This window comes from Centruroides sculpturatus, unplaced genomic scaffold, assembly GCF_000671375.1.
Source record: "Centruroides sculpturatus isolate CEXI.00-Female unplaced genomic scaffold, Cexi_2.0 scaffold821, whole genome shotgun sequence".
Lineage (NCBI taxonomy): Eukaryota > Metazoa > Arthropoda > Arachnida > Scorpiones > Buthidae > Centruroides > Centruroides sculpturatus.
In genome coordinates this window covers 94,879-112,421 of record NW_019384950.1, presented here as the reverse complement: position 1 = coordinate 112,421, position 17,543 = coordinate 94,879, and the positions used below count along the sequence as shown (strand labels likewise).

Here is a 17,543-nt window from a genome sequence, read left to right as displayed (position 1 = left end):
TTTTAATAGCTCCATCTATCGACGCGTTTAACGTCAACAAATAACTTTTCGTTTCATCGATTTGATTGGATAGCTATTAAACCTTATCCTATAAACATCCAATAGTATCGTATCGTATAAACCATCGCCGGAGGGATAAAGGTTTAATCGGAATAATTTTTAAAGATGGCGGGATGCGGTTGACGTTAAAAAGAGTAACTATTTTTGTTGTGGTAGTTTACTTTTTATTAACTTGTTACACTGCTTATATACTTTTAAGAAAGAATCCAACTAAGACTAGGAAACCACCAAAACATATATTTTCTATATCAGGTAAATATATATTTTTTTGAATTAATTAAACGGTAGATGTTACTTTTAGTTAAATGCTCCATATGTAAATACGTGTGCATTGACGTAAAAGTAACTTCTACCAATCAAAAGAGAGTATTATTTAAATTCAAATCTTTGAAAAGATGAAGAATATCTTTAAATATATTTGATTTAAAAATGAATTTATAAGGTAAATGCTCTTATTATTTTTAAGGGGAGACTTTAAATCATCAAATGACAGCTTTTAATAACTTTAATACAAGAGTAATAAGACAACATTTTATGAATGATAATGAAATTATGATACAATTACACTTAGTTTTGACACCTTTTCAAAATCGCTGACCCGGACGGTAGGTCAGGTTTGTTCGAACAGAAGTTCCTGATGCATGTGCAATTTCATTTTACAATGCAAAGAATAACATTCTAGATAACTTAGCCCATAGATGTGCACGATTGTATATGCAAAACAAAAAGTCGACAGGTTGCGCGCCACACATCACTGTATACAGACCAGGGATGCCATTAGGAATTTTGTAAAAAACCAAGATTGGCGCTCTAAAAAAGATCAAGGTCTTGTAAAAATACCAAGCTGGTCTAGAATAGGAATGTATTTGCTTTTGGTGCAAAGATTGTATATACTTGTTTAAGCTTGCAATAATATTATACAAAATAAATAATATTTATGATAAAACAGTTTAATTTAATCATCATTGTTGCACTCATAAATTGTTATCTTTTCTTTTTCTTTTGCTCTTTTTAGTCGCTCAGTATCTCTCTTATATACCATCTCATCTTGCAACTCTTTTATTAATTCTTTTCTTGGTTGCCAAGTAATGCATGAATTGCTGTTTTTTGTTAGATGTTGTTTTGCTAATATTCTATCTCTTGTTGTTGATGCATTTAATTTATTAGTAAACTTTGTTTTTGTGCTATTCACTTGGGAAAAAATTCTCTCCACACAGGCAGACGAATGGGGCAATACAGTCATGTTTGGCATGAAGTTTGACAAGTTTAAATATTTAGGCTGATTTAGGCCATCCTTTACTTCCTGCAAAGAATACCAGAATTCTGGTATTTGCATATCGTCACTAAAACTCAATTGTTCTTTGGACAATCAAAATCTTCTAAACTCGTCTTTCAGTTCATCCAACTTGTTCTCAGGCACGAGTGATTTTAAATTAGAAGCTAGACTTGAGATAGACATATAGCAATTTTGGCTAAAAACAATTTTCAGATCTAAAGTTTTCAACTTTGCTATTACACCATTTTCATCGAAAGAAAATTACTGCTTAATTTGAACATACAATTCTATCAAAAATTGCAAGCAGTCATTTTTAAGTCTGAGGGCACATTTGGGATCATTAATTTGGGTCTTTCTCTAGAAGGACCATTGTTCTTCTGCTGAGATACAAATCTTCTATCTGTTTGTGAAATTTTTTTCTCTGGGATCAATAGTCACTAATGTCATTTGCAATAAATATTCTTCTTTAATGAAAAAAACTCAAGATATTCTTATACTTTAATGACACCATTGAATGCAATTTATGCAACCTGAAGTATCCAGATTGAAATTCTAAATTGAGATTGTTAACTTTGCCCAAGACATAATGGAGGAAGCAGAGCATATGCTTTGTCCCAGTGTTGACAAGTGTCTTGTATATTCTACATGCATCGTCAACTTTGTCAGTTTTAGATTCAGATTGAAAGTATAGGATCAGAGCTTCCCATTGTTCCAAAATTCTGGAAATTACTTGTTCTCTAGAAAGCCATCATGTTTGGGCCAACTTTGGAATTTTATGTTTTGCAATTTGAAAAACATCTTGAATTGAGGCAAAGTCATTTTGACGCTTGCTACTTCGGCTGAAATAGGACGTAACATCTTGCAGAAATGTTTCTAAGTATGATGGCAACACTGACACTGCATGGCTTGCACATAATGAAAATGAATGACAAACACATCCAAGCATGAAAATGTTTGGTAAGACATCTTTCAACAGTTTTTGGAATCCATTTTTTGTACTAAGCATCATAGAACAATTATCGCTAGCAAAATCTATGATGTTGCTCATTGGGATATCTTTTTCCTCAAATAGATGTGTAAATGAATCAAATAAACATTGTGCACTTTCATTTTCTACTACAATTGTATCAAGAAGAGCATCAGTTATATCCAACTTTTTCAAATCAAAGTATCGTATGACAATAGCTAGAACTTGTGTAGTAGATACATCAGTACTTTCGTCAATTATAATAGAAAATTTTTGATTACGACATATCTCATCTAATTCTATTTTTTCATAATATGCAATACCATCTTGAATGATATAGGAAAGTTTTGTCTCTTTGTAACTCACCTTTTTAGCGATTTCACTATCAGAAAAGGCTCTTTGGCAAATTTCAAATAAGTTTTTTACTTGTGAAAATGGTATTTGATGCTCGGAAAAATTTCCTGCAAATAATAATTCTGCAACAGTAACTTCGTTTTCCTCGGAAGTTATCTTTTTTTGTACAAAACTTTTAATATTTACTTTTGATTTAGCAGCTTGAAAATTTTTCTTCTGTTTTTCAGTATTTTTGTGTGCTAATAGCATAGACTTACTTGCATTTTTTAGAGTTACTGAGCAACAACTGCAGTAGCTTTTTGCTATTATTCTTTTCATCTCTTTTTAACCATCCTTTAAATTCTTCAAGTTGCAACCATTCCTTTTTGAATGATTGGGCATACCAAGTCTTTATTTTTTTTTCTAGGAGATTCTTCACTCATTATAGGGATTTTAATAATAAAGAAATAGATTTAAAAAAAACAGAGAAAATCACTTTATTCACAATTTAGTTGGAACTTGCACCGACCACATGGATTGAACACTTATTTAGATGTTGAAACTAAACATGTGACTGAGTCGTCAGCAGAATTGCTCTGATTATACAGACTAAAATCTAGTCAAAAAGTAGTCTAATACAAAACTATATTCCACATAACCAAGAATCTGGGCCCTTGAGCCTATCTGAGATTTATCTGCTTTCTTCTCCAAAATAAAATATGTAAAAGATATAATTTTATGCGAACACAATAAAAAAATAAGTCTAAAAATATTCATTTATTATCTAGAAAAGTAGCAAAAGGTAGTCATATCTGGAACTTTCGTTGTGATGTCAAAAACAAGATTTACACACAGAACAAAAGCACCACGACTGTCTACTGCCTGCTGCCACTTGCCAGAGTAAGACATGAGAAAGTCTAAACATCAGGCAGTGCACTCTGGGCTTTGATTTTGTTGAATAGGTATATTTATGTGTTAAATATGATTTCAAAGCATTTTTCTTACTATTTAAAAATTCATTTTCATGAAAAGTTATAAAAAACCAAGATTTCCTTGACTTTTGAGGGAAAAATCCTAGAAACCAAGAACAATGACAAAAAACCAAGATATTGGTTTAAAAACCAAGGGATGGCATCACTGAAACAGATGAACATGGCAGAATTGTAGATGAGTTTCAGTGAGTGTGAGTTCTTTCGATGTTAAAATAGTGTAAATTTGTAAAAATATTTGCAAGAACTTTGTTTCATCATAATTTCACAATTTCTACGAAATTCCCGGACAAAATTAATAGTTCACCCAGACAGTGAGTCAATTCCCAGACTGTCTGGATGAAAACCAGACAGGTGGTAACATTAATTACACTTCTCAATGAGTGACCTTACTAGAGCTGTAGGCCGTACCAATAGGAACAAAAAAGTCTAAGGAACACTGAAATTATTGAGATTAATATATACTTCTCTTCTAATTTTCTTCTTAAAACTGGTCTCCTTCCACTTGAGACATATTTGTGAATTTATTAATGGCTGCATTCAGCAGACTCAACAGTTGTGGAGCTGTTGAGTATTTTTCTGCTGAATGCCCTCTACAGTAAACAGTAGTGCACTTTTGGAATGTGTTTGGACGTCATATTTGGTAGTGTCTTTCATTTACACTACCTATCACTAGCTGAAACTGACTAATGAGACTTTTTCTTCTAATGCAATGTTGTTTATCATTTAGCAGATTCAGGATGCTATGTAACAGCTACTGATTTGTTCAGTTACAACTGTTGATCTGCTGAATGCAGCCAATGTATTCTGTTGCCACAGTTAGATAATACATTTGATTAAACAGAATATATATTGCTATATGCTAGATTTATATCAATGTTATTTTATCACTCTTGAAATGTGATACTTTCTGAATGTCTTTGATTTTTTTTTATTCATTTTTCAAAAATTTTCAAAGTAAATGCAGTGAACTGAAAGAACTAATTTCCCCCACAACGTATAAACAAACTTTTGTTTTGAAAAGGAAACTGATCTGAAAATTTTAATAAAAATGGGAGTGACAAGATGATGATCCTAATTTTTTCCTGTTTTTAATATTTGATTGTAGAATCAATCTTTGAATAGAAACACGTCAATATAATATCGTAAATTTATAGATCAATAAATAGATAAAATAAATTTTAAAGGGCACCATTTTCACTGATTCTGAACCTAGTTGAATTGTAAATATGGTTAACCTAATAAAAATGAATTGAGATTAATATGTACCATACTTAAAACATATTACCAATTACAAAACTTTATATTTTTAGATTATTAAAACTTATAAATCCAAACATCATATCTTTGTCTGTGGAAATGTTTTAACTATCTTATTATGTGTAATTAAATTTTCCATTTTGCTAATAGACTCAACAGTATCAAATGATATTGTAACATGCAAATCTAAATTAATTTTTAACATTTATCAACAGATATAATATCATTAGATTTACAATTACATTACAGTGGTTATATTTTTACTGTATGTTTGTATCATATTACTTTATGACTACAAATAACAAATATAATTTGTTTCATTCTGCAATAATTATATTAAATAAAGTAGAAAGAATATTTGTCATGTATCAGGTTACCTTTATAGGATGATCAATGCTTACATGATATGTTAAACTTTTGTATTTGCTGCATACTTAGGTTATTATTTATATATGTTATAATAATAATATCTAATATAAGTATAATATATAGTGTAGATAGAAGCATATATAATTAATGTTCAATAAAATATGAAATATTGAGTTTGAAAAAATAAAAAATATAAAATTTTTAATTTCATAAAATAATAATAGTTTATTTTTAAAAATTGATGACACGCATAACAATTATTTTATATCAAACTCTATTTGAATTTGCTAATATAAGCAAAAGTAAATAACAAAATAACAAGACTGAATGATAGATAACTTAAAATTTACCATATCAGAGTTTTATTTTTACTTCCAAATGTGTTTTTCTACTAAAAGAAAAAATCAAATTATTTTGTAAATGGATGTATAGTGTTGTTTTTCTTCTGATTTACTCTATTATATGTATAAGAAGAACAGCAAGTTTTTTTATATAAAAGACAATTCAATATACATTTTTAAAATTTGGTTATTATTGGCCAAAAAATAATACATCTTCAGTAATTTCGATTAAAAAAATTGTTATAAAAACTATGATTTAGAAAGTGAATAATGTATAGAATTCAAAGTTTAATTTATTTATATATAGTTTATTTTTTTTTACTTATATAAATAAATATAAGTAAATGTTTAGAATTGACTGTAATTTAAAGAGATCATGTATTGTTAATTGGGGATATACTTATACTTCTTGCCTATGGTATTACTTTATAATCCATAAGTAAATAAAAAATGAATATTGATAAAAGAAAATATTAAACCAGAACGATAACTATAGTAAAAAATTTCCCAAATTCAGAAGAAACACTAAAATAAAACAAGGTTGAATTATGAAAAGACTTGACACCTCAGAATTGGATAAAATAGTCTGAAGAAGGCTATTATGAAGCTTTATGTTGAGCCTCTTGTCAACCTCAATATGCAAAAGATGTTAAAGAAAAATCTCTATGATAATGATATAATTGCAAGGATATATTGTATATTGATTAAAAAAGATGAGACTCAGAAAGATTGACTCTGCCATATCTCATGACCTCTTGGGCTATTTTATATAAAAACAGACAAATTACAAAGAGACATAAATGTTACATTAGCACTAATATAAAAGAAATATTTTTAAAAATTATCTTAAAAGATCAAACAGCTGCAGGTACATTTTTTTTCTAGATGATTCTAAATTGATTGATTGATTGATTGTTGGATGGTTAGCAGTTAAGGTGGCAGCCTACACTCTGGAGACATCAAAATATCCCAGGAATTTTTCAGGGAGTGGTCTGTCTGGATTTGTCAGGCCCCATCCCTCACCACCCAGCCACTTCATTGTGGGCCTGGCCAAAACCATAATGGGATCTTAGCTATCTAAAATCAATTTTTTTTTTTAAGTTTTTCATTTATAACTGTTAATATCTACTAATCTTAACTTTATAAGTAGGAATTTTATAAAAAATTAAAATTTAATGATTTAGTAATATTAGATTATGCATTTTTGATATAACTTTAAATGAAAAGGGATGATTTATTGAATTGAAAATCAGTTTTAAACCTTTGTAAAAAATAATTGTTAATATAAGCCTATTGAAAAATTATATTTAAGATAATTTTAAATTATAGAAGAAGAAGAATGGAATCCTTGGGGGGAAGAATTTGAAAGAGAACAGCAACATACATTAGTAAATGACCGATCATCAGTAAAATGGTGGAATAATCATAGTTTGGATTTTGGTAAACAATATCACAAACCAAAATCAAATGATTCAAAAATATTTGATCAACAAACATATAGTGTTGAAATATGGGGAAAGGCAGCAATTGGTAAGAATTTTTCTTATTTTTCTATGATATAGAAAACAAAAATAATTTAATTAAACAGAATATTAGCATATTTATTTATACAGTAGGTGCTACTTATTGTAATCAAACTTTGGGACATAGTAAGTGAATAAGATTACAATTAGAGAAAATTTGACTCTGACATTAAAAGGACATGTTAAAACAATTTAAAAATGTATAATTTGAAGATGTAATAATTATAATAACTGACATATAATAATAATCATTATTTTGTCTGTTGCCAACTTCAACAACAAGTGCAATGCCAGCAATTTAAACTATCATATTGTGAGCAAATAATGATTAAAACAGTTTAATTAATTTAAAACACTGGTTAAAACTGATAACATAAAAGCATTTTAACTTATTATTATCAGTCCCATTTTGAGACTAGTAGCATGAAAAGAAAGCATAAAAGGACTATTGATGTATTCTATTGCCACAGTTAGATAATACATTTGATTAAACAGAATATATATTGCTATATGCTAGATTTATATCAATGTTATTTTATCACTCTTGAAATGTGATACTTTCTGAATGTCTTTGATTTTTTTTTATTCATTTTTCAAAAATTTTCAAAGTAAATGCAGTGAACTGAAAGAACTAATTTCCCCCACAACGTATAAACAAACTTTTGTTTTGAAAAGGAAACTGATCTGAAAATTTTAATAAAAATGGGAGTGACAAGATGATGATCCTAATTTTTTCCTGTTTTTAATATTTGATTGTAGAATCAATCTTTGAATAGAAACACGTCAATATAATATCGTAAATTTATAGATCAATAAATAGATATAATAAATTTTAAAGGGCACCATTTTCACTGATTCTGAACCTAGTTGAATTGTAAATATGGTTAACCTAATAAAAATGAATTGAGATTAATATGTACCATACTTAAAACATATTACCAATTACAAAACTTTATATTTTTAGATTATTAAAACTTATAAATCCAAACATCATATCTTTGTCTGTGGAAATGTTTTAACTATCTTATTATGTGTAATTAAATTTTCCATTTTGCTAATAGACTCAACAGTATCAAATGATATTGTAACATGCAAATCTAAATTAATTTTTAACATTTATCAACAGATATAATATCATTAGATTTACAATTACATTACAGTGGTTATATTTTTACTGTATGTTTGTATCATATTACTTTATGACTACAAATAACAAATATAATTTGTTTCATTCTGCAATAATTATATTAAATAAAGTAGAAAGAATATTTGTCATGTATCAGGTTACCTTTATAGGATGATCAATGCTTACATGATATGTTAAACTTTTGTATTTGCTGCATACTTAGGTTATTATTTATATATGTTATAATAATAATATCTAATATAAGTATAATATATAGTGTAGATAGAAGCATATATAATTAATGTTCAATAAAATATGAAATATTGAGTTTGAAAAAATAAAAAATATAAAATTTTTAATTTCATAAAATAATAATAGTTTATTTTTAAAAATTGATGACACGCATAACAATTATTTTATATCAAACTCTATTTGAATTTGCTAATATAAGCAAAAGTAAATAACAAAATAACAAGACTGAATGATAGATAACTTAAAATTTACCATATCAGAGTTTTATTTTTACTTCCAAATGTGTTTTTCTACTAAAAGAAAAAATCAAATTATTTTGTAAATGGATGTATAGTGTTGTTTTTCTTCTGATTTACTCTATTATATGTATAAGAAGAACAGCAAGTTTTTTTATATAAAAGACAATTCAATATACATTTTTAAAATTTGGTTATTATTGGCCAAAAAATAATACATCTTCAGTAATTTCGATTAAAAAAATTGTTATAAAAACTATGATTTAGAAAGTGAATAATGTATAGAATTCAAAGTTTAATTTATTTATATATAGTTTATTTTTTTTTACTTATATAAATAAATATAAGTAAATGTTTAGAATTGACTGTAATTTAAAGAGATCATGTATTGTTAATTGGGGATATACTTATACTTCTTGCCTATGGTATTACTTTATAATCCATAAGTAAATAAAAAATGAATATTGATAAAAGAAAATATTAAACCAGAACGATAACTATAGTAAAAAATTTCCCAAATTCAGAAGAAACACTAAAATAAAACAAGGTTGAATTATGAAAAGACTTGACACCTCAGAATTGGATAAAATAGTCTGAAGAAGGCTATTATGAAGCTTTATGTTGAGCCTCTTGTCAACCTCAATATGCAAAAGATGTTAAAGAAAAATCTCTATGATAATGATATAATTGCAAGGATATATTGTATATTGATTAAAAAAGATGAGACTCAGAAAGATTGACTCTGCCATATCTCATGACCTCTTGGGCTATTTTATATAAAAACAGACAAATTACAAAGAGACATAAATGTTACATTAGCACTAATATAAAAGAAATATTTTTAAAAATTATCTTAAAAGATCAAACAGCTGCAGGTACATTTTTTTTCTAGATGATTCTAAATTGATTGATTGATTGATTGTTGGATGGTTAGCAGTTAAGGTGGCAGCCTACACTCTGGAGACATCAAAATATCCCAGGAATTTTTCAGGGAGTGGTCTGTCTGGATTTGTCAGGCCCCNATTCTTAATAATATGTTTTACTATATCGCCCAGAAAATTGTTTTTTGCCCCCAAAATATAAATTGTTGCTAATCGCCCACTGAACATGGAAAAACGCCCACATGGGGGCGATATCGCCCCCGTTGAGAAACACTAGCCTAGTGTAACCTCCATCGACCGTTTCAATCACGACTAAAACGAGGGTCAATCGCGATCAACTCAAAAGAATTCTCAAAACTAGATCCAGTCATAAGAGAGATCCCACAATCCCACGTGTGCGAGAAAATACAAGATGGCTGCAGAACACGTGTTGGGCTATCAACAGCGAAATAAGAAAGATATTGTATTTCGAGAGACGACTACATCTGTCTATTATTATAATAATACCTAACGATAAAATAAATTATTTAGAAAAGTTTTTCTTGTTTAACTGCTTTCCTTGTGACTTTTTCTGATTAAAAAAAGGCAATTTTTATGTTTATAAAATATTTTGAATGAAAAATATTAAAATATGTACAAAATAAACCATTTTGAACACTTTTTTTTATTATTTATCAAAAAAAAATATCGTTCTGGCATAAACAATGTTAAATTTTAACTGACTTAATTTTGCAAACACATTTTTTTTTATTTATATGGATATCTTAAGGTCAGTTTTTGCACTAATGTTGCTAATGCACCATTTGAGCAAAAAAAAATTAAGGAAAAATTTTCTGTTAACAAACCCTTTGTTAATTAAATATTTCGAATATCATCACTGGTGAGCCCAATGTCTATCTCTGTGGCTGTACAGTACCATGGCAGCTTATGATGTGAATTAGTATAAGACTTTAAGGATTGTCTACTGTATTAAAGTTTATATTTTGTTTAACTTTTTTTCTCAAGTGAAATATAACATATATTAAAATAAGAAAAGCCACTGAACAAACAGTCCATTGGGAAGGGAATTTTCTGGTGGGCCAGTCCACCAATGTTTTGACCAAGAAAAGTATAATAGTACTTTTTTACATATCATATTTCCTTGATTTTTATTCCACTGCCTTTTGTAAAATAAAAAGTTGAAGAGAGCAGATTACAATAAGCAGCAGAAATCAAGCTGCAATGATAAAAGCCATTAAAGGCATGATAAAAATTAGATTTCAGGACTGTTTTGAAAAAGTGATATAGATGCTGGAAGAAGTATATAGATGCAGAAGTTGCTTATTGAACACATTGAAAATAGTATGATAAAAGAATTTTGTATACATATGTGAATACTCCATTAATCAGAACTCAAACAATTAGCATAAAAATTTGAAGAAATAATACTTTAAGTAAAAATTAAAATAAAATCAATTTTTATCAGAAATGTAAGTTTATACTTTTGTGCTGTGCTGTGAAAAGCCCACACTTCACATGCCAGATGTTTGTCTCTCACTCTTGCCAATTTACCATGTGTTGACATGCTGGTTGGTTGGGATCTTTTATTAGTTGTTTTTATAATAAATCTATATTACATTGAGTTTGTCTTTATTGTCTTAATTTGTTTTTAATTACTATATTTCAATATTAATATCAAGTGAATACAGAATTTATAATAAGTTATGTTATAATATAGGGTATAGAATTAGTAGGCTTTTTTTTACTAGTAGCTCTCAAACAACTAAGCATCTACTTTTTACTAGTAGCTCTATCATCTACTAATCCCCATGGATGCTGGTTAATTGAGAGTCTACTATACATACATACGTTCAATCATTCTCATCAAGTTGTTTAATGTCTGAAGTAAGAAGACATTCCTATCTTATTATGTAGATTATGACATTATAAATTTTTAAAAATGTATGTAATAATAAAATTTTTTGTAAATTTGTTAAAAGATAATGTACTAACTAATTGGAAACTTATTCAATAATGGCTTTATTATTAGCTATACATATATTATATGTATAGCTATATAGTAACATATGCAAATCAGATATATTTGATTTGCATTTTGGGGAGAAAAAGTGGTTTTGAGAATTTATCAGGGCTGTGGAGTCGGTAGATTTTTACATGACTCCAACTCTGATTTTTCCTTGCCATTCAACTCCAACTCTGACCAGAGGTGGACTTGTTAACAAAGTAAACCTGAAAATTCTGATGTCATCACGTGACCTCAGAATATAAGCTTCAATAAATATAGTTCTAATAAAGATAGAACATAGAAACTTTTTAATTCCAAAGCTAAAATACTCCTCTAAGTAATGACATAGTCAATATATAAATATGTATTTGATAATTTTTACTTATCCAGCTGTTATATGTAACAGGAAAAGTGTAGCGATCAGTCAAAATATCCCAACCCCAAATTTTTGCATTTTTTGACTCAGGACACCTCAAAATGTCAAGATATGCAAAAGATTCAGGTATTTTTTTCTGTATGTACGAATGTTAGACTGTATGGAAGTCACGATTTTGAATCAGAGTCAGATGGTTTAATACAGGCATTATTAAGCTTCAAAATGGTTGAACTAAATCGGTTGGTACACATTCTAACACCCATGCATATAGAAAAAACCCCGAATGCTTTTGAACTTCTCTACATTTTAAGGCTTCCCAAGTCCAAAAGAGTAAAAATCTGGGAAAGTAATAATGATGACGATTCTGATTATTTTTTAAAAATACAAAATAAAACGATTTTAAAAAACTAATTAAACATTAAAAATCAACACATCTACTGAATATATAAATTCACATTTATTGACTTGTTTGATGATGGCAATGGTATTTGGTAAGCATGTATGAATAAAAATAGTAAATACATTCGTACACAAACAAATTAGTTTAATAAAAATGTTGTACTGTACATAATATACGAGTATATTTGGTAATATATAAGTATAAAGATACATTAAACTAAGTCAAGAATGAAAAATATAACATTTAGACTGGTAAAGAAAAAGGTTTCTTATTTTGCCATGTTAGTTAATTTATTATTTTTCATCTCTGTTATATACTCAATTACTCCTTACAGAAAAAATCACTTCTATTAAGTCAACATTCACTGAAGCTCTTAAATCATATTTAATAATTTTAAGAGTGGAAAATAAATGCTCTACTGAAACTTGGTTGGTGGCAATGCTGTGACAATCAATGCTACATCTTGCATAATGTCTGGATAGTGCATTATTGTCGATTTAACATCCAAACTTGAAAAGTGGTTAATGTGATTTATTTTTTTCAGTGCATAGTAAATATCATAAAATTTTGTAAAATTTCCTTTTCTGTCTGTACTGTCTTACCTGACTGGCTTTGTAGATAGCTGTGGTAACCACGTGCATTAACCGGAAGGAGGAGCTGATTCTTTCTCTGGCCTGGCAATCCCTGTTGGATGCCAACCTGCAACTACCTCCTCCAGTGCACGACCACACATGTCAGAAAGGACTCACTTCATCGGAATAACACCTGATTCCAACAAATAGNATAATATATACATATATATAAAAAAATATATATATATTTTAATTTGTAAAAGTTTTACCATAAAAAAATTAAAATGGAAAAAAAAATACTTAATTAAAAATATATTTAAAAAAGTTCTTAAAACTTTACAACCATGCTATAAAATTTTACATGATTATGTATATTTTACATATCAAAGCAGTTTTTTGTAAAATTGCTATTTATTTATTTACTTTTTTTATTTATAAGAGATATATTGTGAATGTTTAAAAGAAGTTTTTATGTAAACGATGAAAGTTATCTAAAAAATATTGCAAGATTTATAAAATAGTGCCATAATTTTTCATAGGACTATATATTAGTATTTATAAGTTTAATATGCAAATTTATAGCATGTATTTAATGGTTACATATCTAATATGTTAAACATCGCAGAAACATTAAATCTGAATTAATAATCAAAAGTATCGGGTGCTGCCAAGATTATGCAAAGACTTGATTTAACTTATAGTACTATAAATAAATTTTTTCTTGTAGGAAATTGCATAAATTTTGAAATATTTGTATGCTTTTTCTAAAAGAAAAATTATATCGGTGATCTTTTTAATTCATTACGGCAGCAATATAAATAATTAACTGTTTTGACGAGCTATTGTAATTTTGTGCCGAGATTCATGCCGATCAATGTCACAATATATATATAATAAAGTTTACATAAGTCATTATGAATTAGTTTTATATAATTTTGATAGAATAATATGTGATATTGTAACATAACACAATACTTTAGCAATAAGTTTATAAAACTGTTTTTTAATCATTGTTCTTCAATATTGTTATTGAAAGAACTAATTAAGTAAATTTAAATTTATGAAAATAAATATTAATGCTAATTTTTGTAAAATTTTAACAAATGTGTATGGCTTAATTGTTTTGATTAAAAAAAAAAAAACTATATAAATGAATAAATTGAACACAATTGCAAATTTTTTAAAGTTATTTTATTCAAATTCTCGTTATAACTTTAATTAATATTGTTCTTTGTATAAAAGATCAGAAGCGTGATTTAAAAACTCCTGGGCATGGTTGGCAACGACACTAACGCTGTGTTCTAACACAGCTTCTGCCCTTGGTTCCAATTGTTTGACATCTTTAACGAGAGTATTGAATTTGTCAATGAGACTTACGACCTTCATAACTGTACCCAACTTGGTTCCATCGGTCAGATCTCCCATTACATCGAGAAAACTGTAACCTACATTGTAAATGAACATCAATATATCATTTGTTATAACAATAGTTAAAATTTTACACGCTAGATGTCGTTAGTCTATTAAAAATTTGATTTTTTTTAAAAAATAGTTTTCGAAGTTTATTACAGTATTTGAAATTCGGAGAGTTTGGGTTTATTTTCACAATAATCTAACAAATTTTAATTGGAAGCTACATAAAATTAAAGTTTAAGAATAAACCATATTTTACCCAAAAAGGTGGTTTTCAAATCTCTCATAATATCTTTAAAATCTTGTCTGATGTCACGAATCAAATGTCTCACATCTTCAGCTACGACTGGAAGTTCATCTTCAATTCTACGAATAACTCCTTCCATAGCAACAACAAGATCAACTACCTAAAAAATAATTTTACTTGAATCTTTTTATTCAAATACAGTCGACTCCCTATAACACTGTTGATAATTCCGTTTTATAGGAATTCCATGTTGTACGAGTCACTTAGATTTTATAAATACGTGTGCCGGGCTGTGAACGGCTCACGTATTTATAAAATCTAAGTGATTCGTACAACATGGAATTCATATAAAACGGAATTATCAACAGTGTTATGGGGGGTCGACTGTAAATTATATCTTCAGTTTAAAAATGATTTAACAAATCAAACTTGTAATAATGATGGATTCAAGACCAATTTTCTATTTAGAAATGCGCGATTTTACAAATAATTATTGTTTCTTTTTATAAGTAAATCTTATCCCTCAAGTTTCTAAAATGTTTTATATAAATTAAATAGCACTCGAATTAGAATAATTGATATTCGAATGCAATTAATTTCTTTTTTTAAATTTTGTTCAAGCTTACTTTGCCTAAAGTTTTATCGGCAAATTCATCGAAAATCTCCTCTAATTCTTCTAAGAAAGGTACAGCTGCAAGGAAATTATCTCCACCAAGTTCACGAATAACGTGATGAACTAAGTCAGTCATGGAATTTTCCAAGTCATTCAAGACTCTGTGAAGCCTTTCCTTAGCGTCGGGAACAGCCTAAAAATAAAATATGCATTTAGAGAAATATGATGGTACTTTGAGCAATTATATATATATCTGTTAAATTTATACAGTATATATTTACGGGATGCATTACAGTAATTTACACTTCTTAACAGCTGAGAAATTCATTTCTACATGTTAAAATCGTAAATAATTTGCGAGAAACTTGATAAATTTAATTTAAATTGTTATAAATTAAGTTAAGAATTTTAATCAATAATGAAGTGAAAATTAATGTTTGGGACCATTTAAATATTTATCATAGAGCCATCTACCGTTAGAAACGAGTGTTAATTATATTTTAATATCAGCTGAGGTTGATTTTATTTTTTTGAAGTGGAGACCGATGTGCCCATTCAATTTGTAAAACCAACTGTTCAACAGTCGTGTGACTAAACTCAGGAAACCATTATAATCGTTAACCGGACGCATTACACGATACAAATGTTTCTCACACTCACGTGTTTTAGGTCGTTGACAAACTTGTGAGCTTTGTCAGCCAGACTCAATAATCGAAGAACAGTACTCAATTTTGTTCCGTCTGTCAGTTCGGTCAAGCCATCCAATAAATCAAAACCGTAGTAGTAATCTAATCAAAGAAATTGCGTTAAATAATGACTCTTTTTCTCCAATACGGAGCCGTTCGAGTATTACATCAGCAGAAATCCCCCTCCTCCTCATCACCAGTCATCAGAAATCAAGGTACTCCCTTCCCCTAATTATGTCAAAGCCAGAAGTTTAAACCAGGAATTATTTTCAATTTGTGATGACTGGAAAGAAAATAAAGGAGGGGTGCAATCTTACGTCATCAGAGACTCGTCTTCACTCCCTATAAGCTACTGACGTAACACTTGAACCATTGCTTGTATGATGTATATATACTTACTTTGTTTGTTCAGTAAGTACTTTATATCGCTTACAATTTCACCAATTTCTCCACGTAGCAACTCTATGACGTCTTTGTATTCGTGATAAAGATGGGGGACGGTTTCTTTAAGGGTGACGACTAATCTTTCGATTTTGTGAGCCACTTCCACAACCTTTAAAACATACAAAAAACAATTTAAATTACTGAAAAAACCGATTCAGGAGTATTAAAAGGTAAGTTTAATCATTAGATAAATAATTAAACCATTGGCGCGTATCCTGTAGACAAAAATGGCAATTGCCTGGGGAGGTCCCAAAACAATTTTTTATATAAAAATATTTACCCTCCAAAAAAAATTCTTCCGAAGAAAGAAATCCGAAGTCAACTCTGTACGTGGGGCCCCCTAATTCAAATTACCAAGATCCTACGAAGGTACTCACTTTTGAAGCTGTTTGGTATCCCTCGCCGACTTCTTCCAACAACGTCTCCAATCCAAAAGAATCTACGGGATAAACTTCGATTAAATCGTTAAATATACAAAATTTGTTTTAAGAATTTTTTTAAAAAAATGAACTGAATTATATATATTTTAATAAATAAATGAATGAATTTTCATTACTCACGTTGTAATGGCGACGAAGTTGCCGAGCCAAGAACTAAGCAGACAACAAGGAAAGCGATTTTCATTTTCGTTTCTGTAAGTTTATAAAATATTTATATTAAATATTATTTATTCCCTATAAACGGGAAAATATTAATAATTAATAAAATATTTATTGTTCATAACTCACCTGTACGAGTGACTGTAAAGAGGGAGATTTGCTTGCACCCGAAATTTATATTCGGTTTCAAATCATCATCTGGATCGTTTACCAAGGGAAAATGATAACATTTTCTCATAAACATCTGTTAATTCCCCATCGTATATGACGCCAATACTTATAATTTCGCCGTGATAACTCTTTTTTAAAATTTTATTTAAATATTTTAAGGTGTTTTATACGAAACATTGCTTTATTTAAAAGAAAAACAAATGTTATTCCAAATACTAAACGTAAAAACCCTTACGAGTCGGCGATAATTATTTCCGAATTCCCTTAATATAAAGCGTTGAATCGCATCCACTAAACATTCGACATTCCGAAAATTAAAGTAAATTTCTTAAAATAAATAACTATTAAACTAAAGCTGAATTCTTATTTAAATGTTATATATTTTTTTTTATTTAACGATTAAT

General features: G+C 28.4%; 2 protein-coding genes and 1 pseudogene across 2 annotated transcripts; 1 reads left to right on the top strand and 2 right to left on the bottom strand.

Moving 5' to 3' along the window:
• The first annotated feature begins 30 nt into the window (after positions 1–30).
• Positions 31–7,256, top strand: LOC111632272 (UDP-D-xylose:ribitol-5-phosphate beta1,4-xylosyltransferase-like). Its single transcript, XM_023376666.1, has 2 exons — positions 31–312; positions 6,925–7,256. The coding sequence occupies exons 1-2, from the start codon at positions 174–176 to the stop codon at positions 7,155–7,157; spliced, it is 372 nt and encodes a 123-aa protein (XP_023232434.1). The 5' UTR covers positions 31–173; the 3' UTR covers positions 7,158–7,256.
• Positions 1,164–3,227, bottom strand: LOC111632271 (annotated as a pseudogene).
• A 6,879-nt stretch (positions 7,257–14,135) lies between the features above and the next one.
• Positions 14,136–17,023, bottom strand: LOC111632277. Its single transcript, XM_023376669.1, has 7 exons — positions 16,930–17,023; positions 16,747–16,808; positions 16,325–16,478; positions 15,900–16,027; positions 15,253–15,432; positions 14,639–14,786; positions 14,136–14,411 (listed from the first exon to the last, which is right to left on the bottom strand). Exons 1-7 carry the CDS (start codon positions 16,991–16,993, stop codon positions 14,185–14,187), a joined length of 963 nt encoding a protein of 320 aa, XP_023232437.1. The 5' UTR covers positions 16,994–17,023; the 3' UTR covers positions 14,136–14,184.
• Positions 17,024–17,543: the final 520 nt, after the last annotated feature.

Bases quoted from the DNA above. Each gene is read 5' to 3' on its own strand.
- LOC111632272 (XM_023376666.1), top strand. From the start codon at position 174: ATGCGGTTGACGTTAAAAAGAGTAACTATTTTTGTTGTGGTAGTTTAC. The intron at 313-6,924 runs GTAAATATATAT...TTTAAATTATAG, and splicing joins ACATATATTTTCTATATCAG to AAGAAGAAGAATGGAATCCT.
- LOC111632277 (XM_023376669.1), bottom strand. From the start codon at position 16,993: ATGAAAATCGCTTTCCTTGTTGTCTGCTTAGTTCTTGGCTCGGCAACT. The intron at 16,028-16,324 runs GTAAGTATATAT...TTCTTTGATTAG, and splicing joins GTACTTACTGAACAAACAAA to ATTACTACTACGGTTTTGAT. The intron at 14,412-14,638 runs GTAAAATATGGT...TTTACAATGTAG, and splicing joins TTTGAAAACCACCTTTTTGG to GTTACAGTTTTCTCGATGTA.